The sequence below is a fragment of the Vigna unguiculata genome, chromosome 9 (assembly GCF_004118075.2).
Source record: "Vigna unguiculata cultivar IT97K-499-35 chromosome 9, ASM411807v1, whole genome shotgun sequence".
In the NCBI taxonomy this organism is placed as follows: domain Eukaryota; kingdom Viridiplantae; phylum Streptophyta; class Magnoliopsida; order Fabales; family Fabaceae; genus Vigna; species Vigna unguiculata.
The window spans coordinates 31697284-31724640 of record NC_040287.1 but is presented as its reverse complement, the minus strand read 5'-3'; the positions used below and the strand labels follow the sequence as shown (position 1 = coordinate 31724640).

The 27357-nt window shown below is 31.7% G+C and overlaps 2 protein-coding genes across 3 annotated transcripts; one reads left to right on the top strand and one right to left on the bottom strand.

The window, feature by feature from the left end:
• Positions 1-13770: 13770 nt before the first annotated feature.
• On the top strand, positions 13771-19049 carry LOC114162489. Its single transcript, XM_028046401.1, has 10 exons — positions 13771-13990; positions 15032-15220; positions 15389-15481; positions 15568-15750; positions 15840-15942; positions 16048-16233; positions 16688-18243; positions 18372-18528; positions 18685-18811; positions 18930-19049. Exons 1-10 carry the CDS (start codon positions 13772-13774, stop codon positions 18967-18969), a joined length of 2853 nt encoding a protein of 950 aa, XP_027902202.1. The 5' UTR covers position 13771; the 3' UTR covers positions 18970-19049.
• A 100-nt stretch (positions 19050-19149) lies between these two features.
• On the bottom strand, positions 19150-26728 carry LOC114162488 (probable trehalose-phosphate phosphatase C). Of its 2 annotated transcripts, XM_028046399.1 has the most exons (12): positions 26611-26728; positions 23808-23923; positions 21567-21649; positions 21244-21459; positions 20928-21068; positions 20764-20835; positions 20566-20691; positions 20321-20374; positions 20055-20156; positions 19881-19958; positions 19633-19773; positions 19150-19538 (listed from the first exon to the last, which is right to left on the bottom strand). In XM_028046399.1, the coding sequence occupies exons 3-12, from the start codon at positions 21600-21602 to the stop codon at positions 19395-19397; spliced, it is 1110 nt and encodes a 369-aa protein (XP_027902200.1). In that variant the 5' UTR covers positions 21603-21649; positions 23808-23923; positions 26611-26728; the 3' UTR covers positions 19150-19394. The 2 variants fall into 2 exon arrangements, with proteins under 2 accessions (XP_027902200.1, XP_027902201.1); XM_028046400.1 differs by lacking the exon at positions 23808-23923.
• Positions 26729-27357: the final 629 nt, after the last annotated feature.

Sequence of the window (27357 nt, the reverse complement as noted above, 5' to 3'; positions counted from 1 at the left end):
GAATCTTGTAACTTGGAGGAGTAAAAAGCAGCCTCTAGTAGCAAGATTCAGTGCTGAAGCAGAATTCAGAGGCATGGCACTAGGTGTATGTGAACTTTTGTGGATTAAAAATGTGTTATCAGATTTGGACTTTAAACAAAATGAAACTATGAGTTTGTACTATGATAATACGTCGGCTATAGCAATTGCTCACAATCCGGTGCAACATGATAGAACAAAGCATGTGGAGATTGATAGACATTTTATCAAAGAGAAACTTGAAGCTGGAATAATTTCCTTTCCTTTTTTGTAAGATCAAAATTGCAGTTGGCTGATGTTCTCACTAAAGACTCCTATGGTTTCACCCTGTATACAAATAGCACTAGACTACTCATACTCATCTGAATCATAACTCTTAGTAACCCAAAAGATTGATTATAATAGTCAAGAACTTCACACCGACCATTCTTATGTATTTCAATACTACAACAGAGTGTTTAATGAGTCTTTATTCAAGTTGGGAATGTGTGATATCCATGCACCAACTTGAGTGGGGGTGTTAAGATATGTCAAATATCACTCATTTTTTTAATAGATGAGGAATTATAGCACTCTTATATATATATATATATATATATATGGTACCCTATTCTTTGAAATAGGCTTAAATACCTTTTTGGTCCTCATTTTCGTAGTGTTTGTTGCGGATGGTCCTCATTTTCACAGAATGTTTAAAATGGTCCTCATTTTTACCGAATGTTTAGAATGGTCCTCATTTTCGCAATTCGTGTTTTATTTGGTCCTTTTCTGTAACGCCGTTTAAATCATTAACGGAACATTGTACAAGTGACACGTTTTGTATTAGGGTGTGTTACGTGTACTGTACAGGTGGCTAATTAATGTTAATTTTTCAATTTAGGGGAAATTTTGCAATTAGGGAAATTTCTTTATCTTCGTCTTTCTTGAGTTCAGATGTGCAGAGGAAGCAGCTAATACTTGCCATTTCATCATTGGATTGCAGTTGCACTCTTCATTTCAATTTTCTAGTTAATCATCATCAACGAGGTAAGTGGGTTCAGGGTTTTCTGGGTTGTGTTTGCTCGTGGGTTAGGGTTTTCGTAATTCTATTTTTGGGTTTGTTTGTCTTTCGATTGTTGTGATGTTCTGCATGGTTTCTAAATTACTTCCATGATTTTGTGTAGTTTGTGTCTGTAGGTGGGGTTCAGTGGGGTATTATTTTAGTTGGTTTGTTTGTCGGTTGTCGATGTTGGTGTAATGGTTCCCATTATTTTATTTGTAATTGATTGTAGCAGTGGTCCCCCATTGCGTTAAAGTAGGCTTAATAATACATCTTTTTTATCTGTTTAATTTACTTTAGGGCAATGAGTGATGATAGGTTCAATGTTATTGTCCACCACGGTGGTGAAGTAGAGGCCCATGAAGAGGCTACTAAAGTAGAGATTGGGGATGCCAGTGGTCTGAATAGTGATGTTGAAGTGGAAGGTGAAATTGAAGTGGAAACTATGCCTGAAAGTGATGATTCTAGCAGAGGTAAATTTGAAAATAGAGCACGTCATTTAATCGAGTTATCTGATGATGAATGACATTCAGAAGAATTACTTAGTAGGCCAGATAACGAGAGTGAAACAGTTGGGGATGAAGAAAACAATGATGAAAGGACAGGATGTGGTCCATTCCAGACATTTGTAATGCCAAAAAGTATGGCGGATTACAAATGGGAAGTAGGAACTGTTTTTCTAGACAACAACCACTTCAAGGATGCCATTAGGGCTTATGCTATTCATGCAGGGAGAAATATGAAATTCTTGAAAAATGATAGTAAGCGAGTTAGGGTTGGTTGTTTGGGTGCACAAAATAAATGTCAATGGTCCGCATATTGTTCCTATGTTCGTAGTCGTAAGATTTGGCATTTGAGGAAACTACTTGATGTTCATTCTTGTAGCAGGGAGTTCAAGATTAATATCATTAAAGCAAAGTGGCTTAGTGAAACCTTGGACCAAACTCTAATAGAGAATCCAAAGCTAAAGATAAATGACGTAAGACAAAGGGCTTTAAGAAAATGGAATACACATGTGTCAATATCAACAGCTCGTAAAGCAAGGGCAATGGCTGCAGATATAGTAGATGGGTCATTTAAAGAGCAATATAAAAGAATCTACGAATATGCACATGAATTACTAAAATGTAATCCTGGATCAACTATAAAAATCAAAGTGAAAAATGATAATGATGAAGCAATTTTTCAGAGGTTTTACTCCTGTTTAAAAGCATGTAAAGATTCCTTTGTCTTCCGTAGACCCATCATAGGTTTGGATGGTTGTTTTTTAAAAGGAAAATACGGAGGTGAGTTGTTGAGTGTTGTGGGTAGAGATGCTAATGATCAGTTACTGCCCTTAGCGTATGCTGTTGTGGAAGTTGAAAATAAAGAAACTTGGACATGGTTCTTGGAATTGCTTATTGGTGATCTTGGAGGTATTGACGTGTGTAGGACAATGACCTTTATGTCTGACCAACAAAAGGTATGTTTAATATATGTTCAATTTATTAATTTTTGTTTAATGTTGTAAGTACTAATAATCTTATCATTGCACAAGGATTAGTGTCTGTCATTCAGGACCTATTACCCACTGCTTGTTAGGAATACAAGTGTGAGTCTAAGTCCCACATTGACCAGAAATGAGAAAGTAGAGTACTATATAAGAATAAAGACCCATAAACCCATTGCCTTAAGGTTTTGGGTTGAGAGTGGTGTCAGTGTCTTATGTGGTTAGGCTCAGATCTCATTGGTATTGTTCTCCCCAGTGAAACCCCCTCTTATAAACCTGACACTGCTGAGCACAGGTTTTGCATGAGGCATCTGTATGCAAATTTCAGAAAAAGATTCTCTGGCCAAAAATTAAAGATACTCATGTGGAAGGCTGCTAGGCAGTTTGGGAAAGAGTGATGTTAACAATTAAAGAGTTAAATATTGATGCTTACAGATACCTTATTGCTATACCTCCAAGGTATCTCTACTGTACAAATACCTGATTTCTATACAAATACCTGATTTCTGTACAAATACCTGATATCAATATTGATGCTATTATTTATGCAGGTTCTGGTCCAAGTCTAGATTTAGTGGTCGAGCCATATGCGACACAATTGTCAACAATATGAGTGAAGCTTTTAATAGTGTCATAGTGGATGCAAGAGGCAAACCCATAATCACCATGCTCGAGAAAATCAGAATTTATTTAATGGAAATGTGGATCACCAAGATAAAAAAGGTTACAACTTTTGAAGGAAACATTTGCCTAAAGATCCTTGACAGACTACATAAGGAAAAGGAGTTAACCAAATATTGGATCCCAAGGGTAGGTTTTTGTCTTTTTTTAAGACAATCAACTTATTCGTGTACTGATATGTGTAATGATATTTGCAGCTGGTCAGGAGAAAAGATATTTGAAGTGAGGCACATATCCATTGTTGGAGATAAGTACACAGTGAATGTGAAGCTGTAGGAAATGGCTTCTGACTGCTATCCCTTGCTGCCATGTTATTGCAGCAATGAATTTCATCAATGTCAATGCTGAGGACTTCATACCAATATGTTTCAGGAGATCCACCTATGAAGAAATATATTAATCCATCATCTTTCCAGTCAATGGTGAAGTCTTATGGGAAAGAACTCCCTACCCTGACGTCCATCCACCACATAAGAGAATTTTACCAGGAAGACCCAAGAAAAGAAGAAGGTTGGAAGAGTGAGAGTTGAGAAAGGATAACACACAAATCAGCAAAGGAGGTCATAGAAAAAAATGTAGCATATGTCGTCAGATTGGACATAACAGAAACAATTGCCCAGATAAGCCTGTGGATGAGCAGACTGCAACACCTGCTGAGACTGCACCAGATGCACAAACTGCTGAGAATGCACCAACTGCTGAAACTCAAACAACTCAACCACCAAGGAATGAAGTGGAGAGTCAAGCAACACCACTACCAACACCAGAAGAACCATCTCAGCAGTTTAGGATGAAATTACAGATTAGGAGGAGGCCATGATAGCAGCTACAAACGTCTTAGTTAATTTTTAGAATTTCTGATGTAGAATTCATTATTGATGTACTGCATTTTGACTTTCCTTAAATTTCGTTCAGTTTCACTTTTGCCAAACATTGATGTAGTGCATTTTGATGAGGATGAATTAATGTTATGAATTTAACTTCTTCCAGACTTATATCAATTTAATTTTTTCCAAACTTAAATCAATTTCACTTACTTCAATGCTCAGATTAAGATGTCATTTTGAACATGTTGGGACTAATATCAACATAATCAAACTAATTCATTTCTTCATTTAACAATAGTACAAAACAGATTGGACTTTAAAAGATTACACACAATAACAATACGAATAATACAATAACAACTCAAGTGAACCCTATTACTAATTGCAGCCTCTTCTCAGCAACCTTCAATGACTTCTCCAAATCATTAATCTGCCTCATTTGTGTCATGATGATGACATCCTTTTCATCAACACCACCATTTAAAAAAGTTGCAGCCCACATTATTGGAACCACCACTCTGTAAATCAATAAACCAAAAATTAAAACCAATTTATTATTAACACAAAAATAAAAATAGATTGTATCCAAAATTTTCTACCAATATTCTTTGGAGTTCTTGCCATCCTCAAAGCAGCCATCTCTCTGCAACTACAAATCGGGGTTAATTTGTTTCTCGTTGAACCACCAATAGTGCACGAAGTGATACAACACGGTTGCCTCCAACGATTACAACCAGAGGTAAAGGAAGAAGATTGGGACCGTAACATACCTATATAATGGGATTGCAGGAAGAAGAAGATTGCAGCAATACCAATTGGGAATGGAGGAACAAGATTGCCAAAACTCACCAACTGCCCAAACATTCCCTACCAAAACCCTAGCTCACTTATTTATCCCTAAATATCTAATTAAGCCACATGTACAGTACACGTAATACACCCTAATACAAATCGTGCCACATGTACAATGCTCTGTTAATGATTTAAACGGCATTACAGAAAAGGACCAAATAAAACACGAATTGCGAAAATGAGGACCATTCTAAACATTCGGTAAAAATGAGGATCATTTTAAACATTCTGTGAAAATGAGGACCATTCGCAACAAACACTACGAAAATGAGGACCAAAAAGGTATTTAAGCCTTTAAAATAATACATTAGAATTATTCTTTAATCTTTTCTATAAAGTGTCTCTCTCTTTTTTTTTTAATTTTGTTTTTTGAAAAAATGTCCACATGTCAAACCAGTGACATGACACGTGTCTGAATCAATGTTTTATATTCAATTTGATCTATATATTCACTATTTTTGTTCAATTTACTCCCAATTTTGTTTAAAATGGAGCAATTTTATCCATCTCCAAATCGAGACCAAATTTAATTCTTATATAAATGTTGTAATGATATTTTTATTAAATATCTTTTGTTTAAGGTTACGATTAGTTTTAAATTAGAACAAAAATTTTAAGGATCAGAACTAACACCATTGATATAGAATTAAATATTCATTCTAATTTTAAACTAGTGTGACTAGGGATGACAAAAATACCCACACCCGCGGATATCCGCGGATAAAATCCGCGGCGGATAATTACTACTCGCAGGTATTTATTACCCACGGGTAACGGGTAGCGAGTATTTTAATACCCGCTTATAAACGGGTCGGGTACGGGTATCATACTATCCGTACCCGTGGGTACCCGTTACCCGCAAAAAATTAAAATTAAAATTTAATTTATATTTTATTAAGTTAAATTTAATTAAAATTAAAATTAACGGTATATTTAATTATAATTATAATTTAATTTAATTTATATTTTATTTTTATAATTTTATATTAAAAAATTTATAAATTATATATATTTTTAAATATAAGCGGGTATCGGGTACCCGCGGATATTTTTTAAGCGGATACCCGACGGGTAAACGGACGGATTTTTTTTTTGCGGGTCGGGTTGCGGGTAGGCATTATCCGTACCCGACCCGTTGTCATCCCTAAGTGTGACCCTAAACCAAAATATATAATAAGAATGTGAATTTTAATAAATTATAACTCTTACATTAAAATTAGATTTGGTATGAAAGGAACACAATTGTCTCAATTTTAAACAAAATTAGAACTAAATTGAATAAAAATAACGAATATAAAAAAAAATTGAATATATAGCATTGATTCAGACATGTGCCACCTTATTGGGTTACAAGTAGACATTTTTTCAAAAAAAAAAAAAAAAAAAACCAAAAAAGTCACAATTGACATGTGACGATCATGGTTCATTATCGTTAACTATTTAAATGAAATTAGCAAAAAAAGATTAAATTGAACAAAATTGACAAAAATTGAAACATAATTGAAAAAAAAAACAATACTAAGATTAAAATGAAAAAAATCGAATAAAAATCGAGAACAAATATATATTTTAACCTAAATTTATGATGCTTAATGTCATTTACCTTGGTGCTTTTACCGTTTTCTCTTTATCATGCAGATGATTTCTTATGATTTCAACTAGCCTCTTCATAGATATCCGTAATTCATTTTCTTTCGCCTTTACAGAATGATTTGTTCATGGATGTTGATTTGAGAGGTTACGAAACATATTTGTTTTATTCCGAGTCAACTCAAGTTCACTATTTCTTCCAATTCAATAAGGAAAACCATATTTTTATTAGATATATTTATTCTCTCTTACATTTCGAATTTTGCATAGAACAATTGCGATAATTTTATACTTCAATGATACTATAGAAGTACTAGTTAGACTCGAAATTATTAGCGTATTTTGACTAATAATTTTGAAAGAATCAAAATAATATATTTAAATTTTATATATTTAATTGTTGTTATTAGAAGAACAAATAATTGAATCATTACCATCATGTTTTAAAATAAGTTAAAAAATTGAATATGTTATTGTTATCTTTACATATAATTTTCTTTTTAACACTTTAAATATATAAATCTATTATTTTATTCTTCATAAGTATATTTATTTAAACAAAATTTAAAAACCAAAGAATAACTATCTAAATCTAATTAAATATTAATATATGTAATTATTAAAAGAAAATTGTATGATAATCAAGTTCCAATTAAAAATGGATTATGAAAAACACATAATAATTAACTTTTTCTTTTATAAAAAATTATTACACAAAAGAATCATAAGAAAAAAAAAGGGTTAAGTATATTTTTAGTCCCTGAATTTTCACTACAAAAAAGATGTGTTTTAGTGACCACCCATTTTGGTCGCTAAATGACCAAAAATCGATCGTAAATCGTTTAGTGACAGAAATAGAGACTAAACAGAACTAGTGGCAAAAACCCTAGTCACAAACCACTTAGCGATCGAATCGAAATTTGGTCGCTAAATAGCCACTGAAATTATGGTCACTAATCGGTCACTAAAAATTTGGTCACCTTAAAGTATTGGAGACCAATTTAGCCACTAGAATTTCAGTCTCTAATTCGGTCGCTAAAAGTGACAAATTTTAATTTAATCAATCTATTTTCGGTCGCTAATTCAGTCACTAATAGATACAATTTTTAATTTAATTAAAATAATTATTGGTGGCTAAATCGGTGACTAATTTAATAATTAAATGATGGTCAAATCAGTGAAATAGTTGCTAATATATCTATAGGTTACTAATTTAATTTAATAAATCAATTGATAATACTTGCTAATATATCTATAGGTTACTACTGATACAATTTTGATTATATTGATTTTTTCCTACCTTGTCGATTCTAAATATATTATAATTTCTCATTAAATTAAAAAAAAACACCACAATTGTAGAAAATTTATAATATATAATTAAGAGTAACAAATATTAAAAATAAAGTGTTCATATATAAATTTAAAGATACAAATAAATACAAAGATTTATAGATTCCTATTTTCATTAATTAATTTTTATTGTTGTGAATGGTTTAAGTGTTCTCCTACTTCGATTCCTATTTTCATCCCAAAATTCTATAATTTGAAGTTAATCACATAACAAATAACAAGGTAAAAAAAAAATAACACATAATAATAAAATTCATTCACTAATGCAAAATTATAAAATATTTCACAACTAATCAATTACATACAGTAACTTCTAAATCCTTAAAAATAATAAAAAAGTACAAAAAGAATAAGATTTATTTTGGTCGCTAAATCGGTGGCTAAAACATAATATTTAGAGACTAAAAATAGTCGGTCGCTGTTTCGGTCGCTATATGAATTAAAGTTATTGTACATTTTTTCAGTCGCTAAATCGGTGGTTATTTGCGACTACTATGAATCGGTGGCTATTTCAGTCACAATTTGCGACTAAATTATTTTGGTGACTAATATTGGTGACTAAATTGCATTTTTCTAGTAGTTTGACCCAAAATTGAAATTCGTCCCTGGCTAAAACTTTGATAAATTTTGGTCTCTAAACTTTAAAAAATGAATGAATATAGTCCTTTTAACTCAATTTTGTTAACTTTTTCTTTTAGATTTTGAATGCATTTCTCAGTAAATATTGAGTCGAGAATGTGTCAAACGGCATAAACAACTCCAATATTAACATGAAACACATTCGACATGTTCAAAAAAGTTAACGTAATTGAGTTAAAAGGACTATATTCATTCATTTTTAAAGTTTAGGGACCAAAATTTATCAAAGTTTCAACCAGGGACGAATTCCAATTTTTGACCAAAGTTCAGTGACTAAAAACATACTTAACCCAAACAAAAAATACATGAAACTAATAATTTTGTATTAAGTGGAACAAGAAGGCTTACTTTTTTCCCTTCATAATGGAGTAGCATGTGAGAAATAAAAGTAAAAATAAGAAATTTGTGTTTATTTATTTTTTAAGAAAAAATAATGATATTTAGAATTGATTTCAATTGAAATGATTTTAATATATTAATTTGTTAGAAATAATTTTTAATATATTAATGTGTTCTATTCTTAATACTTTAACAATTTCGTAAGTTATAATTTTAAATTTAATTAATTAACAATATTATACATATTTTAAGAGGTAGATTTTAAAATTTAATTTAACCTTACAAAATCAATTTTAAAGTGAGAGTTGTACCACTTATATAAATATAATGTAAACTCATTTGATCAGCACATTCTCTCATATTGAGAATATTTATCTCAAATATGGAATTAGACATAAATGAATGATCGGCTAGTAGTCCGATAGCAAGTGATATGATAGAACAATAAATATCATTAATATAAGCTTCAATTTTAGTATCATCTTAAGATATATAAACTTTAAATTTAAATCAACCTTACAAAATTTAATATAAAATTTGCATCAACTTATATATTATAAATTTCTCGTCTTTTATTGATGTGAGATCTCTAACAACATCTTCCTGCATTAATTGTTTATAATAATGCTAATTAATGTTTGAATACTTATTAAATACGTGAAAACATTATACCTTATAACTATTCATAGACTTTATAGATAAAAAAATATTAGAGTTATTGCAATTTGAGCTGGTTTCTTTGGTTTTATTCTTGATTCATGTATTCTTTATGAATATGAAAAAACAGACAAACACTATTCAATGACAAATTTATTTACTCTCTTGAAGATATAGAAAAATATTCATGGACATTAAAAAGGTATATTAATGAGAGTGAGAATAAAAATAATAAGTTTATAAATTATAATATGATAAGAAAAGAGAGATGAAATATATATATATATATATATATATATATATATATATATCACTACTAAAAATTCATATATTACATGAGAATTTTTTTGCAAATTTGTTAAAAATAATTTGCAAGAAAAGACTATTTCCTGCTATTTTTTCTAAGAATTTTAATTGGCAGGTAATTCCTTCGTGGGTAATTATTTTCTACAAAATTATAAAATTCGCAAGTATTTCTTACAAAATTTGTTGTGAAAAGTGTTTTATACAAAATATTTTAAAAGAAATTGACAACAATTTCTTGCAATTTTTTTTTCATAACAAAATTTATAAATATTTCTTACAAAAAAAAATTCAAAACAAAATTAGTAAAAAATATAAGTTTTTTTAGTAATAAAAGTATATATATATATATATATATATATATATATATATATATAAATGGGGACAAAACTAAAATGTATATAAATTATTGCTTAAAACTATAGCATGATCTCAGTATGTTTGTTAGATAAAAGGAATGGTTATATTAAATTCTCTGTAGCACTTGGAGGTGAACATTCATCAATTGTTGTTTATACTTCATTAATATTAAACTATTTTCTTATTATTATCCATATTTTAGACCTATAAAGTTTGAAGATTTTATTTTTATTAACAACTCAGAACAAATACATTCAGTTTCCAATAAAACATAAATTATTTTTATCAAAAGATTGAATAAAAAATATATGATTATAATTACTAGAGACATAAATAAAGAGAATGATGTTAAAAATATGAGTACCGTAATGAAAAGTGAAAAATAAGAATATTACAAAATAAGTTGATGACACAAAGTTTATTTTAATACTTTCTTTTTGATCTTTAGTGTTTGTTAAGTTTATTAAAAAAAAAATTCTTCATAGGTTTTACCTTTTATAATTATTTTTAATTTAAAATAAAGATCGGATTCTGATCTTGAACGAATTCAAGTAACTATAGAAATAGTGTGGGAAACACTTTGAACAACTCTAATGATGTGTTTGGGTGAGATAATTTAAGAAAGTAATTCATTTATTTGAAGAGTTTGAAATTCTTTCAAGGAAAATGACATGTTTGAATGAGAAAATTAAAAGAACATTCAAATTGAGAAATTTTAAGAAGGTATTTTAAATAACTAAAACAGTAGAATTTGAAATTAAAAAAAAAAAAGGATATTGAAATTCTCTAGTTGTGAAATTGCTCATTAGTAGAAGATATAAATTTCATAGGTCCAAAAAGTCGAGTCGGGTCGGGTAGAAGGTCAAGTCGAGTCAGTTTGGGTCAAAGGACTAGAAGAGTCAAACCGAGATAAAGGTTGAGTTGGGCTGAAGGTCGAGCCAGGCTGGTCTGGGATGAGGGTTGAGTCGAGCCTGCCCAAGATGAAGGTATTGTCGTGCCGGCCCTGGACAAAGGTCGTGTTGCCCCTACTCGGGACAAAGGTTGTGTCGAGCCAGCCTAGGACCAAGGTTGAGAAGAGTCGGCCCGAGCCTTAGGTCAGGTCAAGTCGGCTCGAACCAAAAGTTCGAGTTGAGTAGGCCTAGGCCGTAGGTCGAACTGAGTCGTGTTAGGCCTCAAGTCGAGTCAAGATGGTTTGGGTCATAGGTTGACTGAGTTAGTTTGGACCGAAGGTCGAGCTGAGTCGATTTGAGTCGAAAGATAGACGAGTTGACCTAGGTTGAAGGGGTTAAAGGTCTAGATGAGATGATTAAGTTGAGTCGACCCTGTTAAAGCTCGAGCTAGGTCGGTCCAGGTCGAAGGTCAAGTCAAATTGACCGAGACATAAGGTTTAAATCAATCTATCCTAGTTGAAGGTTTCATCCATTCGAATTGTACCGAGGTCGAATCGATTCGAATCAGCTTAGGTAGAACCAGTTGAGGTCAAATCGACTCAAGTCAACTTGAACCAAAAGTCAAGACGAGTTATACCGAATTGAAGGTCGAGTTAAGTTAAGTTAGACCCGAAAGTAGGATTAAGTTTGTCGTAAAATAAAAATAAATTTCTTTATACAAAAAAAAAAAAGAAATATAAGATACTTCAATTATTTCATCTAAACTAAACTTTTAAGAAATAAAAAAATAATAATTATTAATAATTCAATTACTAGATATTTTAGTTTCTCGAAATTGTTAAAATTTCTCGTCTAAACACGATACAAAGAATCATTCATAAAATACCTAATACCTAATGAAGCCAACTATACCTAGAATCATGTTTACAACGGCCTAATGTAAACATGCACAAAAGTCAACTTGTAACCGAGCACAAAATTAATTTCATGACATAAAAAATAAATTTAAAGGATAAAGTAACTCTTATTTTCCTTTTATAAAATATTACTTTTAAAGAAAGAATACACATGTATTCAATTATTGTTTGTCTGTATCCCAACCTCACCTTTGTACCAATTCCTTGTGCTATGCACATTCTCACCCTTTTGCTATTTCTTCTACACTCTCACACTCAAAATTCACACTTTAAAAACTCTTTTCACTCCACACTTCATTTCGCATCCATCTCTCTTCCTTTCTCCATTTGTGTCTGTGTCACGTTTTCTTTTCCTTTCTGTTGAACTTCTTGGATTTTACTTTTTAATTCTAGTTTTTGTTCCTGACGAGGTTTGTGTTGGATTGTGACAGGAATTGAAAATGTTATGTGTCTACATCACCTGAAATTGCTGGAGTTGTTTTAGCAGTATCAATTTTTGTGATCAGAAACCTGTTCACGTGAAACAGGAGGTGGACCTCATTTCTCAGGTGGGCTCCACTGTATCATGTGCTTTTCTTTTGTTTGATTGTTCTTTTTGGATCTGCTTAATTATTTTTGTTTTCATGAAAAAAAAAAATAGTACTATGGAGGAGATACCTTGTTGTTAGAGGTGGAAAAAATGGTTATGTTTGGGCCCTGCTCCTGTTGGCCCCAAAATGGTGAGAGCGAATTGATTCCTCCTGAGTAGCAAAAGGACTCAAAAATCTTGGGAAAAAAATAATTTCACACATTTTTGTACATTCATCTGATAAATTATTTTTCATTCTCTTATTGTAAAAATATGTAGGTGTCTGACAATTTATCCAAATCTTGGTTTGTGTTACAGAATGGGTTGGTGGTGTACCTACCTTTTTTATTTTTCTTTTAAATTTTATTTTATGTATATTAAAAAGACTTTATAAATTTTTAATTGATCAATTAATGTTATTAATTACATAAATTAAATGATTATTCTATATATTAAATTACTATACTTATATATAAATTATATATAAAGAAGATGGTTTCTTGTAACTTATTGATAATTGTTTGTTGCGTACACAATTCACCATCACTACTGATTTTAATTTTATTAATGTAAATCTTTTTATTAATTAATTTACCATTCAAATTTTGCATCTATTTTTTATAATTATCTTTTAAAATTTATTAATATTTTTTTTAATAATAATTATTTTATACTTTTTTATTATCATAAAAGTAAAGGTAGACACACATGTATGTGCATATGTTTCCACCAATAATTAATATTAAATTCATTTTGTAAGTGTTTATGATTTAGTCCGAAGCTAGCCTACAGATCAAGACTCACTTTTTCATCTATTCTTATTATTTGAGTCTGAAGGTTTGTTCCAGTATATGTTTCTTCACCTTTTGTTATTATCTTTCTAAAAAAAATTATTATGTATGTTGGATATTATGACAAGAATAAGTAAATAATATGTTAGAGTAAATTTATGCAATAGTTTCATTCTATTATTTATTTATTTATTTGTTTTTAAATATAGTTTTTAGACTATTTTCTTAGTACTGCAATACAGTAATATAACTTTTAGATATATGCAGCTACATATACCTCATATTTTTCCACTAGTTTTAATCTTTCATTTTTGATTGAGATACCTGTGGTCTACAATTCTGCTTAATTCTTTCCTTTTGTGCAACATTTTTGTATTTTGTTTTTCATTATGGTGAATTCAACATGAGAAATGAATTATTTTTTATTTTTTGTCCAGAAACAGATATAGTGTGTAGTGATGAATAGTGGGAGTAACTTTATTCCAAATGGTATGGTGTGTAATGAGGCACCACTTTTTCCAAAAGTGCTTGACCAGAAAAGATGGTCACAAGCTGAAGGTAGAACTAGAGAGCTGCTGACACATATTCAGCCCAACCATACATCAGAAGCACATCGAAATGCTGTACTATCTTACCTACGATCCCTCATCGTCAACTCTGTCTCTGTCCCTTGTCAAGTACTTTCCTTCTTAATTCTTTCACTGAACTGTCACATTTTTTCCTTTCTTATCTCCTTATTTTATGCATGTGTGAATTGTATGATTAGTTATAGTAAGAATTCTTAAAACCTCTGTTTATAAGTGATATCAAATAATTAATGACACTTTTACGTTGGCGTAATCTTGGGTGTTTCTAATTCTGTTTTCATATTCAGCTTATAGATTCTTAGGTTAAATATAACTTTTTTTTATTCAAATACCGATTTTGTGGTATTAATATGATCTAAAGTGCTGTCATTCTAGCAATTTAGAGAATACGTTTCTATACCCTTCTCCTTAATGTGACTTGTTAGAAACAGAAAGTAATTTATTGAAATATTTGAGTATGCTTAAATGAAAAAAAAAAAAATCTAAGCGTTTTACAAAATTTTAATGGCACCGAACATTAAGTGGAAAAAAAAAAACTTGATTGCTTAGTTAAAAAAAAAAGGCTTTACTGTGTATAGTTTAAAAAAAATGCACTTTTTAGAAAGAAAAAAAATGCAGAATGATATATGTTCTCGTTGCATGTTTGTTAAGCAAACTAGAGTATCTTTAATATTAAATGCGAAGTTATTTAGTAGTGCATTATTTTATTGATGATTGTTGGTCTATACTACAGAAAAAAGATGTATTAAAATTCAAATAATTCTATGCTTTGGTTGAAAAGTAATAAAGCTAGAAGCTTAAACGAATTCATACTTATAATGGAGAGTAATATTGGATCTTTGATGTTTATTGTAAGTAGTAGCATATATCATTCATGAAAAGACTCTTCTAAAACTCTTAAATTGAATCGTGTAGCATAGAAAATTAACATCACTCTAATCGAAAGAGTTGACTGTGTATGCTTTTTGAACTAAACTTACGTAAACATTTTGTTGGAAAAGACATTGTTTTCAATCATGCATGTTACTAATCTTAATTCTGCATTAATTGGATATTCAGAATCCAAAAATATAATTGGATTCCAACAACAAAGAGTGTTTGACTTATGTTTCCTCTGGTACCACTGCACAGGTATTTCCATTTGGTTCCGTACCGTTGAAGACCTATATACCTGATGGGGACATTGATCTAACAGTGTTCTGTGATAATCAGCATTCAGAAGACCGTCTGATCCAAGATATACACCGTATTTTAGAGAGAGAAGAGAAGAATGAGGACGCACAGTTTCAAGTGAAAGAGGTTAAGTATATCGCGGCCAAGGTACGTGCTTCTTTATATATAATACGAAATTATGCATCTTTATTCTACAGTATTTAACTTCATCGAATTTCAACTTACACTAAAGTTATTTCCGACGATAGTTAGTGTCTAATAATTGTTTTGTCAGCGTTCTTAGCTTCTGTATTTGTTATTGTTGTTTAATGGAAGGTGAAGATTATCAAGTGTATAGTGGATAACTTTGTAGTTGATGTATCTTTCAACCAGATTGGTGGTTTGGGAACACTTTGTTTCATTGAGGAGGTGATTCGTTCTGACCCAAGTTCTGATCATTATTATTTTAGTTTGAAATTTTTTGCAGAGATCTCTGACAGGTAACTTTGTTCCAGGTAGACAATTTGATAAATCAGAATCACTTACTGAAACGGAGTATTATATTGATAAAAGCTTGGTGTTTCTATGAGAGCCGCATCCTGGGATCTTACCATGGACTTTTTTCAACCTATGCATTGGAAACTTTAGTCATATATGTATTTCATGTCTACAATAATACATTCGCTGGGCCACTTGAGGTCACAAACTTTTTTGCTTTCGTCTAATTTCTATTTTGGTTGTCATAAAAAGAAAAAAACTTATGCTATTGCCGTATGTATCATCGTAGGTGCTGTTTCGATTTTTGGATTTCTTCAGCAAATTTGACTGGAGCAAGTATTGTGTCAGCCTGCGAGGTCCAGTGCCTATAAGTTCACTCCCCAATATGAAAGGTAAGTGAAAAAAAAAAAAAATTCTTCTCTTCGATATTTGTGTTAATGTTGTATATATGCATTATGGCTGATTACCCAACATGTTCTATTTTAAAATTATGACAGCTGAACCTCCACGTAAGGATTGCCAAAAGTTGTTGCTGACCCACCAATTTCTTAATTCTTGTGAATCCATCTACGGCGTTCTGTGTAGCGGCAACGAATTAAAAGAGAAACCATTTGTATCTAAATGCGTTAGCATTGTAGATCCTTTGCTTCCTAACAACAACATAGGAGGAAGCATCAGAAAAGGTAATTGAACTTCTTACTTAACCCTGGCTGAGACATTTTTTTTTCTTCTTAAGATATGTTTCTAGTGCGGTTCAAATGTAGAATGTGTAGCTAGAAAGGGTAAAGAAAAATGAATGTTTGTGTTCCTTAAATATAGAAGGTGAATGATTTCTATGTGTATAATATATTCTTGAAATAATGTTTTCCTTCTAAATGTGGTGGTATTTTGGCTGATAAATATATTGTTTCTCATAAATGAGACTTTGATAAAAATAACATCCATCTTAGCACGTACTTTTAGATTATGATGCACAACATTTCACTGCATCGAAGTTATATATGGAAAATTTCAGATCCCCTTTTTAATGTCATAACTAAGAATTTTGAACGATTTTCCCGTTCATTTGCATTTCTTCTATTTAATTTAAATAAGTCTCTTATATGATTGTTTGGCTATCTATAATATACTTTGCAGGAAACTTCTGTAGGATAAAAAGTGCAATTGCTTTAGGTGCAAAGAGAATACAGAGGTTACTGAGTTGCCCAGAAGACAATGTAATAGCTGAATTTGATTTGTTTTTTAAGAATACATGGGAGAGAAACGGTAATGGTTACTGGGTCGATGCACTCACTTATAACCTTTACGTAAGGAACAGACATGTTACAACTAGTGGTGAACATCATGGTATTTACCAAAATCCTTCTAACCATTCAGAAGAACCAAAGCAAATGCCAGGACAATCTGATGAACCTGCTGCTTCTCAAACTTGGAGGTCAAAGCATGGCAGCGTTTTCACTGGTACATTGGCCTCTGATATGCAGCCTACAAATACCATGAAGAATGCACTTGCTAATAGAGACAAAAGTCCTATATGTTCATCATATGAAGTTCGTGACGCGCCTTACTTTCCCGGGTTTGATTCTAGTTCAGAATCTGGCCCTTTGTATGGTGAAGCTTCAACTCATCATTGGTACAACACCAGAGTTTCATCTGAAAATTATCAACCTTTTGGGCAGATTCCGTATGATTGGAGAAATGAATATGAAGATGGCCCAGAACATACTTCAAGTGGTTATTATTGTGAATATGGCTTAGGCGTCAATGATGAAAATGACTGTTCTTTTGATGGGGCAATGCTGATGCAACAGGAGAAGTTTGGTTTTCCTTATTTCAATGACTATCTGCAAGCACCAGTGAATGTGAATCCATGTGTTCCTTTCCCACCACCCCATGTTTTAGCTTCTGGATACATGCATGAAAACTCTTCTGAATACTTTCCAAGCTACAATATGCCTCATTATCAGAACACAGCTCCATTTCCATTTGCAAGACCATTCTATGAGGGAGAATCTACTGAACCATTTGATTATAGCTCGTTACTACCATTTAACAATGGTTCCAGCTCTGGTAATTCATCTTGGCAGACAGGTGCTTTAAGCTACACGCCAAAAGATTATGAGAACACTAGTACTGAAGCTATCAATTCAGATTCTAAAGCTCTTGAATTAGGCAACAAACTGTTAAAGACTGCGCCTAACTCATCAGTTCCTGATCTTGCTGGCCCTTCTAGTTCGAGTCAGAGAACCGTTGATGACCAACGTTTTCGACCGGTTGCAGATGGTTCCGCTGGACCATCTTTTCCAGTTCCTACCATGTTCCCATTCTACAATCTTCAGGGTACTTCAGGGTACTTTGTGAATGAAGGTTATGATATACTGGATAGTGATTTTTTAAGCTATTGGTGGAATCTGCAATATGGAAGGTTTTGCAAGAATCAAATACCAAAGTTGCCTTTTCCTCCCTCTACCACACTGCCAATGCATTTAAGGGCCCAATTTGCAGGGCACATGAAACCTCTGCAAGATATCATGAACAATATGGAGCATGTTCAAACCCCAGTTCCTGTGATGCCATACGGAGATGTTCCCTTTCATTGGAATATTAATGAAGGTGGTGGTTTTTGGCTTCCAAGAACTAGTGATGGGACTGGGACTTACTTTCCAAGGACAGATCCTTCAAGTTATTACGAGGTCAATATACTTACTACCCTTTCAGTTGTGTTGTGTTGTGTCTTGATGATAGGGGAAAATGTTGCTTGTGAGTTTTCTCTTAAAATATTTTATAGAGCATAATATGGTTTTCATGTTTGAAGTATCAGTTTTGCAAGAAAAAGCGTCTTCCGCTAAGTCCATACATCCAAAATCCCAAATATGAAAAGAAGGATAATCATTGTGAAAGGGATGAGAGTTTGCATTTGAATTCAAATGAAAGGTTCCCCGGCTATGGCCAGTTGCGGGGAAAATTTGAGAAGCCAGGTAGGTGATTCTTTCATCCATCACCCATGTCTGGTACATTTTGCTGTTACAACCTTTTTCTCATCAACCTTTTCAATGTATCGGTACGATAAAATAAATATAGGTCATTATTATTAATAGGAAGCTTGTGTTTGGTTCTCTTGGACCATTTCTCAGGTTCAAGTGAATCATCCCATCGAGGTGAAAGCTCTAGCTCAGCAAGAGGTTCTAGTGAGGTGGCAAAATCCGGAAGAGATTCTGAAAGCACTTCTAGACATGAGCCCTCATCCTCAAAACCCCTCTGGTAATGCTTTTATTCTTTTACTTCAATGCTTTTATGGTATATTAGTTTGATATGTGCTTATAGATGCAGATGTTTTGTCTTACCATCTTATCAGAATTTTGTGTGATCAATTCAACAGGGTTCGACAAGAGGGAAAACCGATCAATAAACGAAGATGAAGTGGCAATAGTGAGAATACATACTCATGTTCTGTCTACAGGTTGTGAGGGATTCAAGTTGCTGAGAAGAAGAAAGTGATTTATCACCAGTTTACCATCTTCTTTGTCTGGAGAGTCTTTTTTAGTATGAAAAATACTATATAGATTGTGAGAAGGTTATGAAAATTACTAAATAGACAATTTAATCCTGCTTTGAAAATGTTATCATGAATGACTTGTTGCATAAAGACTAGTAGTTATTACTTCTTGAAACATTTTTACAAGCTAGTAATATACATAGTCGTTATTTTACATACCAACTACTTGAAAAGGAAACAACAGTCATCCCCACTTCTCCAAAACCATCGTGGGAAGTAACTATGTGCACTGCAAAATTACTCCTTTGATGATCATCTACGCCTTAACCAAAATTTATAGGCCTTATTTTAGTAAGCGTTTTTCCTCCATTTTGCCAAACTTGACAAAAACATTAGTACTTCCGATGGGTCGCGCAAGGAGTACAAAGCCCTAGTTTCTCTTGGAACTGAAGACACTATGATTGGATAACCTTGCTCTCTACTCTGTATCACCTGCACAAGTTTCACAACAAATCTGTAACTATCAACTCTGCATATTCTTCAAGAGTGTTGCAGAAAAAAGACAGTGAAGTAGAGTGAGGCATACCTTAAAAGCATCTTCATCAGTTCTATCATCGCCAATATACACAGGAAGGATATCATTGCAACTGCTTAATCCTAATGTGTCAAGAAAATATTCTACAGCATTTCCTTTGTTCCACTTTATAGAGGGCCTTATTTCCATAACCTACAAATAAACAGTATTATTAGGTGCTTTTGTTCAGTGCCGAAGAGAAAACCAATAGAATTGAATAAAGAGTTAAAGAGTTAAAAATGCATATACAATCTGAATACCTTTTTACCCTCTGTCAAGCAAAATTGTGGATGATTTTCAAGCACACACTTCACTTTCTCTTCCAAAAATCCATAATCCTGGATTTAAACATATTTAAAAAATATATATTGTTAATCATTGGGGAAGAGAGAAATCATAAGAAAAAAAATATTAGATATTGAATTAAAGGTTACCTTTTCTTGGACCTGCCGGAAGTGTACAGAGACGCAGAATCCGTTGTCCTCAACCATTGCTCCTTTGATTTCCTCTACTTCATTCTTTAGTATTCTTAGTATCTGTTAACACAAACATTCAGTTTTGTAGCATACTAAGGATTAAAGGACAGTTTTTACAGTAGATTGTACTGTCTACAAAAAATTACTGCAAAAAGTGAGAAACGTGGAAAGACTCATAACCAAAACCATAAAATAGCTCTATAGGATTTTGTAACTGTACTGACCTCTCTAATTGCAGGCAAATACTTCTTGGCAGGTTGAAAAGGAACTTCAGTGCACTAAAAATTGAAAATACTTACATTAAGTAACTATATAAGAGAGAAATTTATGTAGGAAAACACAAAGTAGTGGTACTGTAACATATTTTTAAGCTTTTTGTTAACACAAAAAAGACATAACATTCATATTTAACTTCATCCAACGTTTCATTCTTAAAAGACTCAAAAAAACTGAGGACAGAGTTGCTCACGCTTTTGTTAATGGCAATCTCAATATGCTCCCCTGCAGAAGATGTAATTGGCATTGATGGTGCCATTATGTCCATGCCATGGCTCCCAGCATAATACAAATTGTTCAACTTCACGAAATCTTGTACCTAAACCATAAGTAGAGTTAAGACTTATAATTAAAACTCTTTGGCATCAAATTGAATAATTGATCAACTAACTTTATCTCTGCTTCTTCCACTAATTATTGCTGTTGGAAAATAGGTAGCAACTTCATGTACTGTAGCACGCATCTGTCATTCGCATTATACACCTCATTCAGTCAAGTAGAATTTCTAAAAATTTGATTTAATACATGAAATGGTTATATAATGTGGTTAATTACCTCTTCAGACATGAAAGCACGATCAGGATCATTCACAATTGGGGATAAGGTACCATCATAATCCAGAAAAAGGATGATCCTTTTCCCTATGGCGTTTTTCATCAACCTTTCAAATGAGTTCAGTGCTGAAGGGTGTCTTACCTAATAAAAAAACAAATAACATAAGCAACCCATCAACTTTAGTACTCTAGTGTACAATGTTGTTTTGTTCTGTTTGTCCTGAGAATTTTTCTTGTATCATGTTTCTGTGTAAATGGTGTCTTGTGAGGAAGCAAGAAAATAATTTAATTTTTTTAATTAGAAAAATGTTACTTACCATCCATGAATCATATCCAGACAAAATGTAGTTGGAATTGGATTGGGAATGCTCAATGAAATTCAGTGTAGTCTTTTGAAATAATGAGTTTTCCTGAACATCAATTGGGACTTCCTTTCCTTTGAAAATTGGTTGTGGTATCCATTTAGCACCATGAGAATGTGCTGTTTGAAATCCCATAATCTCTTTTAACTGCATCAACTTCTTCTTGATAATCTAATATATATATATCACAAAATAAAATAAGAAATAAGTGGTTAGATTTCTTTCTAAACAATTTAGTGTCAACAAAAGAAAAGATATAAAAGCATGTCATGATTTACCTTGAATGTGACAAGGAGGAGAAATATATAATTCATATTTAGTTGAGATCTACAACACTAATTACTTCCAGCTCTTACACAAACTGAAAAGAAAAATAGTAAAGATATAAATTCACATCATAACATTAATTTTATCAGTCATTAAACAAACAATATGAATAAATAACATTAATGTTTCAGGATAATAATATCAATGATCAAGCATAAACAAATAGTTCCATCATAATTTTTTTTTCACTTGTTGTCCTTTAACAACCACAACAAAAAAATATCTGAATAGGGTTTATGTTTTCTTATGGGCTCCAAGCCCAACTAATAATTGCTGCGGCAAGGACAAACTTGGTAGAAAGATAAAGCTTAACTATCTGTGGGTCCCACCTTGAGCATGAAATGATGATTGTGATCTACATGTAACTACAAACCATAATTATTATTCTATTTCTTTCAATCTTGTCCTAAATTTTATCTTACATTTTCTAAAAGGTTGTTGGCAATAAAATAATAAAAAAGAAAAAATAATTTTTATATCTACAAAATTATACTTTACTGATATTTTGAAGCGCAAATATGGAAACAGATTTTTTTTTTCTTTTTAACAGTTGGTTTGCATTTATTGTTACACTTATTATTTGAAAATACATATTTTTATTTTACTAAAAACGGATTTGAAGCATTATAAAGAGCTATAAATATTTTACTCTTAAGCAGTATTAAAAATTACCTAAAATTTTAATAAGTTAGAGTTTTGGTGCATTATTTGAGTATATTTAAACTTTTCTTGAACTTTTTATATTTTCAAAACTCAAATTTAATATCTTATATGTTATTTATGAGAAATCAAAATTCACTCAAGAAACTAATAAACAAGATAGAACAGCTTTTGCAATGTTCTCCCAGAAAAAAAAAAATCTGTTCAAATTTCTAAACTTTTAACCAAACCAAAATTAAACAAATGATAGCTTCTAAGCAACGCACAAAAATACACAAGCTTCTATTCTTTCATCTTTACACTGTGTGCCCTTTTTAAAAGTTATCATCTAATCAATTATATATAAAATAATCACACAGATTTAATTTAAAAAATTCATAATAACTTTAAAAATCATTTTTCATTTATCACGTCAAACTACTGTTCACACTGTTTTGATCAAGACTAATATAATTTGATTTATAAAAAATAGATACTGAACACATCTAAGCATATTCAACCTTGACTAAAAGTCCATATATGCTTGAAACATAACTTGAAAAAAAAAAAACATAACAAAGGTATAATAATTATGCTCTAGTCAAATGGTTGTTCAAAATTCTCTACATAGAATGAACTAACATGGTTGTCCAACAAAATCATGACATGTACTGGTCTCGTAGACCAGATTAGTTATTTGGTTGCTACTATTTCTATCCTATCAGAAAAAACCTCAATCTAAAACATAGGTTTTATATAATCAAGTAGGTTCATAAGAAAATAGAGAAGAAGTTACCAAAGTCATGGATTACTAATTATTTGAAGAAGTGCTTAAAATAGTTTTGATCTAGGAAGTCATTTTCAGCAATCAAGTTCAACAGCAACTTTAATAAGCAAAAAAGTATTGTGTCCATTTTCAATCATTCTGGAGAAACCATCAGCTAACAAATGCTTCCAGTGGGCCAAGTAACTAAGGAATAAAGTAGCTGCACAACATGGAAGTCATTTTCTGTATGTAAAATTTTTTATCTCTGGTTTAGACAGAAATGCATGGAAACAACACAAAAAAAACAAAAGGACAATACATTATTGAAATACAAGATTTGACAAGTTGTCTTCATACAAAGACAAAGTTTGAAAGAGTTCCATGGGTAGGGTAGGATATTAGTCTATTCTGACTCAGATGACAGTGACACAAACTAAAAAAAGTTGGAATTTTAGGCCTACATCAACGGAGTAACGGATCTATGTGTTGGTTTGGTTCCACTCAACTACCCTTATCTCCTTCTAACTGAATCACTTCCTTCACTAATATAACACACACATACAACAACTTATATCAATGTTCTCTCAGACACTCTCACATGACAAACCAGTACCTAGGCACATCATCTGTTGCTAGTGGTTTCATGATCACAGATGAACAGTAACAACAACAATGATGTTTCTTCAGCTCAGATGAACTCTATGGGAAGTGTTAAACCACTTCAATGAAATAAGATATAATATGCAAGAGAATACATAAGGAAATGCTAGCTGGGGAGTGAAATTACAACAAATATATGTTTGTTCTTGAAATAAACTCTTGAAGAAAAAATGCTCCTTCAGATCATTGCAGATCATATAGGAGCATAAAATGGTTTCCATTGAAAGAACATATAAGCTTTACCTGCCATTGAATGAACAAATCTTTAGCTTTACTGGGAATTGACAAATAGATTAGACAAAAATTGGAAAATGACTTTTACTTTCCATAGAAATAATTAAAACAATAATTTTTATCTATAACTATATGGTTAAATCAGATAGAGTGCTTGAGATTGAATAAAATGTCCATTCATAGAGTATCTTTTATCAACATTTCATACCCACAGATTATTTTGTTTGTGATATATATATAAATATATCCCTTTCTTTTCTATCAGACATGACTTTTTTTTGTCCCCCAAACCTCAGAATAAACAAAAGCATATTGGTTATCAAAACAGTTTGAACTCTGTTTTATCCTGGAATGAAAAGTGACAAATCAAGGTTGGTGAATCTGTTATTAAATGAAATTAACCACATATTTCTGAACAGTCTTTTCTACCAATGAAAAAGAAATATAAGAAACCAACAAAACAGTAAGAAAAGAGTAAACAAGTGAGTATGCATTAACAATACACGTGTAAGAACGAGAAACCAGACACACATACTTTTTTTATCTGTTAAAGAAAGAATAAAAAGATGGTCTGAGAAAAATGACTCTTGACTTTTGAGGTCCAGAGTGTGAATCCAAATAAGAACTACCAAGAAGTTAATTTAATCATATACGACAAAGAGATTTCACGTGTCGGTTAACACAAGGGTTGATGCCAAAAGGTTCAGAAACCAGGAAGTGTAAGTGTACCGGACATTCAAGTACGACAAACTGGTCAAGTCTAAAGAAAACTATTGGTACCTAATGCTGAACACCATTACTTCTTCGCTAATAAACAAATTTATAATCAATTAATTTAACAATATAGTAATAAAAAATGGACAAAATTTTAAACATTTGGGTCAAACATATGAATTATGGTAACTGTACACTTGTACCAGATGTACTAGTTAATTATGCAGAAGTATATACTTTTAAGAATAAAAGAATAATGAACTTACCTTTGACCTACAAGCTACCTAATCAGTGAATACCTTCATGCAGTGTAAGAAAGGCACATGAATGAAAATTCCATACTATACTATACTATACGTGTTGAATATATATCTTACAAATATCTTTTTACTGTGTCACTTATTCCAATAAGTGCAGCAAAAGGTTGATTTTAATTCAATTGGTTTCAGCAAAAGCTTCCAATTTATATATGTTTAAGGAAACACAAAAATAACTGAAACAAAAACTACTTACTATTAGTTCAAAGAGGAAATACAAATATTTTGTACTGTAAAACTGTAAAAAAGCATATTCATTTGTATACAGTCTTATATTTTTCTATTTTACATAAACAAAAAAAAATATTCAGAAATACACTACAACTGTTATCCTTAATTAAAAGGCAAAATACAACTCAGGCATCAAGGATCTAGAGGCTATTTAGTAGATTCAAGGCACTTTTCCTGTCCTACAGAGGACAAAATCTAGCTCTTAAACATTTGAAGATTTTGTACAGAAATCTTGTGTTCTGCTAACATGTTGATTCCACATACCCACAGAAAGACTCACATACATTATATATTATTTATACATAGTTTTTCTCTTTCTTAAAATAAATGTAGTTGTCTTGGGTTAGTTGAGTATTAAAGACTCTGACGCTTGTTGTGGCAGCTACATGCAATCGGCAATTCATTCTACTTGTTTCTCATTTCACAGTGGAAAATGCTAGAAAAAACTAAAATATATATAAAAAAAAATAGAAAAGAAAAAATACAGAACAGAATAATATTCTACAGAAGAAAAAAAAGAGTAAAGAAAGTGTAAAGCAGAGGAAACGATGATAAGTTGACACGACAAATAAAAGTGCATGAAGGGAGAGGTTTTTGTGAGGAAATTAAAGAAGCGTCCAAAACCAGACACAGAGACAAAACATTTTCTATGGACTACTGACTTTAACCGTTATCTAGGCACATGTCCTTTCACCCAATCTCTAGCATACTACTCAGTTGGAACCTTTCTACTACAAAAACTGAATTGCGTCGGAACGTGGGCCTAACCCAGTGCCACATGTACGGTACACATATTGTGGCTGAAGAAAACCCAAGAGCGCGTGGCAGCAAACCTTTATGGACCCGAATGGTTGTTTGGAAAAATAGGAAAAAAGATAAAGAAAAATCCAAAAAACTGAATTCCAACCGCTTTTTTCGTTTCTCGTGCATAAAACCCTTTTCTCCTTCTACTTTTTCCCATGAAACCAAAAAACCATGATTATTATTAAATGTGGTGGAAAAAAAGAAAATAATAATGAGATGGGAGCCGTGGCTGAAAGGGAATCCAAATCGACCAAAAAAAAAATTAACACAGATGAAGATGAAGAAGAATGTGAAAAAAAAATACATGAAGATGAAGAATATGAAAAAAAGATGTGAAGGTGGTGAAGAATATAATCTCACCGACAATTATTATTATTTTACAAAAACGACAGAGAATGGAATAGAATGGAAGCTTTGTTGAAGATACCACATAAAAAAGGACATGCAATGAAGAAAAATGAAGATATTGGATGAGTAATGAGATACGAAGAGGAAGAGCATGAGTAATAATGACATTATGTTATAATCCAAGCAAAAACCATGGTTAAAGCAATAAACATGGCGAAATTTGCAGAGAAACATGGATGATAATATATATGCATATGACTTAGTGAGAAGGTAGGGTCTTACCAAGATTATGCAGTGATGGTGGTTACTGTGATGGAATTGATATCTGAGAAGAAGAAGAAGAAAGAGAGAGAGAGAGAGAAAGAAGAGTTAGAATAAAGGGTGTGAGGGAGAGAGAGGAAGGGGAGAAGGTAGAGAAGGAGAAGAGAGGTATTTATAGGAGGGGGTTTTGAGGAGTATAGGGTTTGGTGAATGCCAAGTGCAAAAGGTGGGCCATGCAGAGGAGAGATTCCATTAACTGCTATTTTGAACTTCCATGATTTGGGTCTTCCAACATTAAACAATGTGTAATGACTAATATAGGTCTAATAAATTTGCTGTTTTGGCAAATTTAGTATTTTCTAAACACAGTACTCCTCTCTCCAACACTTTTTTTGTTAATCATGTCGTACTTCTGTCTTCTGAATTTCTATTTTCCTTTAATTTACAATAAAAGAAATCTATTTTTTTCTTGTTTTTTCTTTATTGCTATATTTTTTTTTTCCTTTTTTGACTTACAAGCATGAAATTTAGGTGAAAATCTATTTATAAAGATAATTCAGGAGATTTGATTTTTCCATTTGGATTTTCATGTGACTAAAGATACTATTATACTTCAAGAATAGATCTATTAGGTGGGAGTGATATTTGTTTGGAGCTAAATAAAACATCAAACACCTTATTACTTCAAAATAGATCTATTTGGTCTATCCTTAACTGTTTATTAAAAATGTGAAATTTTAAGGTTCTAAAAAGGAAAACACTGGACAA

What these genes read in the sequence shown, in the direction of transcription:
- LOC114162489 (XM_028046401.1), top strand. Translation starts at nt 13,772, where the DNA reads ATGAATAGTGGGAGTAACTTTATTCCAAATGGTATGGTGTGTAATGAG. An exon ending in AGGAGGAAGCATCAGAAAAG is followed by an intron (nt 16,234 to 16,687) that starts GTAATTGAACTT and finishes TATACTTTGCAG; the next exon opens with GAAACTTCTGTAGGATAAAA. An exon ending in ATCCTTCAAGTTATTACGAG is followed by an intron (nt 18,244 to 18,371) that starts GTCAATATACTT and finishes TTGAAGTATCAG; the next exon opens with TTTTGCAAGAAAAAGCGTCT.
- LOC114162488 (XM_028046399.1), bottom strand. Translation starts at nt 21,602, where the DNA reads ATGAATTATATATTTCTCCTCCTTGTCACATTCAAG. An exon ending in TCCTCCTTGTCACATTCAAG is followed by an intron (nt 21,460 to 21,566) that starts GTAAATCATGAC and finishes TATATATATTAG; the next exon opens with ATTATCAAGAAGAAGTTGAT. An exon ending in TCCGGCAGGTCCAAGAAAAG is followed by an intron (nt 19,959 to 20,054) that starts GTAACCTTTAAT and finishes GTTTAAATCCAG; the next exon opens with GATTATGGATTTTTGGAAGA.